This window comes from Rhagoletis zephyria, unplaced genomic scaffold, assembly GCF_001687245.7.
Source record: "Rhagoletis zephyria isolate East Lansing unplaced genomic scaffold, Rhagoletis_zephyria_1.1 Rzeph_scaffold_01290, whole genome shotgun sequence".
Classification (NCBI taxonomy): domain Eukaryota; kingdom Metazoa; phylum Arthropoda; class Insecta; order Diptera; family Tephritidae; genus Rhagoletis; species Rhagoletis zephyria.
The window spans coordinates 27,281-28,403 of NW_016158374.1; the positions used below are offsets into that span (position 1 = coordinate 27,281).

Below are 1,123 nucleotides of genomic sequence, written 5' to 3' on the forward strand. Positions count from 1 at the left end.
AGTAGTAGTAGTATTAAACTTAAGTAGTAAGTAAAAAACAAAAGTGCGTTCTGCTTAAAAGTAAAAATATTAGTTCACTTCGTCTTACTTGGCTAAATTTAAGCATATTGATTTTTAAGTAAATTCAGTTCTTTTTAAGCTTATATGTATATGAAGTACTTCGAAAGTTTTTGTCGTACTTAACTTAAATAAGATATACAGTCAGTCAATAAAGTTTAGGTACAGTGAAGTTTTTACAATACCGGCAACTATTTTTTAAATATTTTATGTTTCCCTAATTTTTTATAAAAATATGGTTAATTCTACCCCAAAAACCCCAAAAATCAGAGTTCCAAACCTTATGCAAAATTAAAGAAAACTCTGCAAATTTCCATCCGAGTATTGCAATTTACACTTTAGAAAAAAGTTAAGTACTCAGTTATTAGCCCATTCAATTTTAGTATAACAAAGTGCAAGTTTGAGGTAGCTAGGACTTACCATTGATATTTAGCATTTTTTTTTTTGTTGTTTGGTGAGTCCTAGCTTCCTCATACTTGCACTTCATTATACTAAAATTGAATGGGCTAAAAAACGTTTTCTAGAGAGCGTAAATAGAAAGTGAATTATTTTAATGAAATTTTGCAGAATTTTCTTAAATTTTGCACAGGGTTTGGAACTCTGATTTTTGGGGATTTTGTTGTAGAATTGACCATATCGGCGCCGCCAACAGCGCAACACCAAGCGCACCCGCAAGAGCGCTACCCGCCGTCGTCAGCAGCGCCACGTCAATCGCGCCAGCAAGAGCGCTATCCGGCGCCGCCAACAGCGCAACACCAAGCGCACCCACAAGAGCGCTACCCGTCGCCGTCAGCAGCGCAACGACAGGCGTACCGAGGTTAGCAGCGCGCCATTCAACGGCGTCAACAGAGCTCTGCTCACCAGAATTGAAGCCACGCCAACCGCCTAACGGGCCCGTAACGGGACAGGAAGCCGTTACCCAACCACTGCAAGTGACGCCAGCAAATTTTGTTATTTGTTATATGTTCTTTGTAGAAACTAAGAAAATTAAATTAATAAAGTGCGATTTACCAGAGCCCCGAAACTACAAATTTATTGTAACGAACCCTGGACACGGCGAGTATAC

General features: G+C 38.9%; 1 protein-coding gene across 1 annotated transcript in view; it reads left to right on the top strand.

Moving 5' to 3' along the window:
• LOC108363504 (zinc metalloproteinase nas-13-like) overlaps positions 1–1,123 on the top strand; it is a 19,263-nt gene that overhangs the window by 7,807 nt on the left and 10,333 nt on the right. Inside the window, exon 2 of the mRNA XM_017616881.1 lies at positions 683–874. Within this exon, the coding sequence (XP_017472370.1) occupies positions 683–874 (192 nt within the window). The remainder of the gene's footprint in view (positions 1–682; positions 875–1,123) is intronic.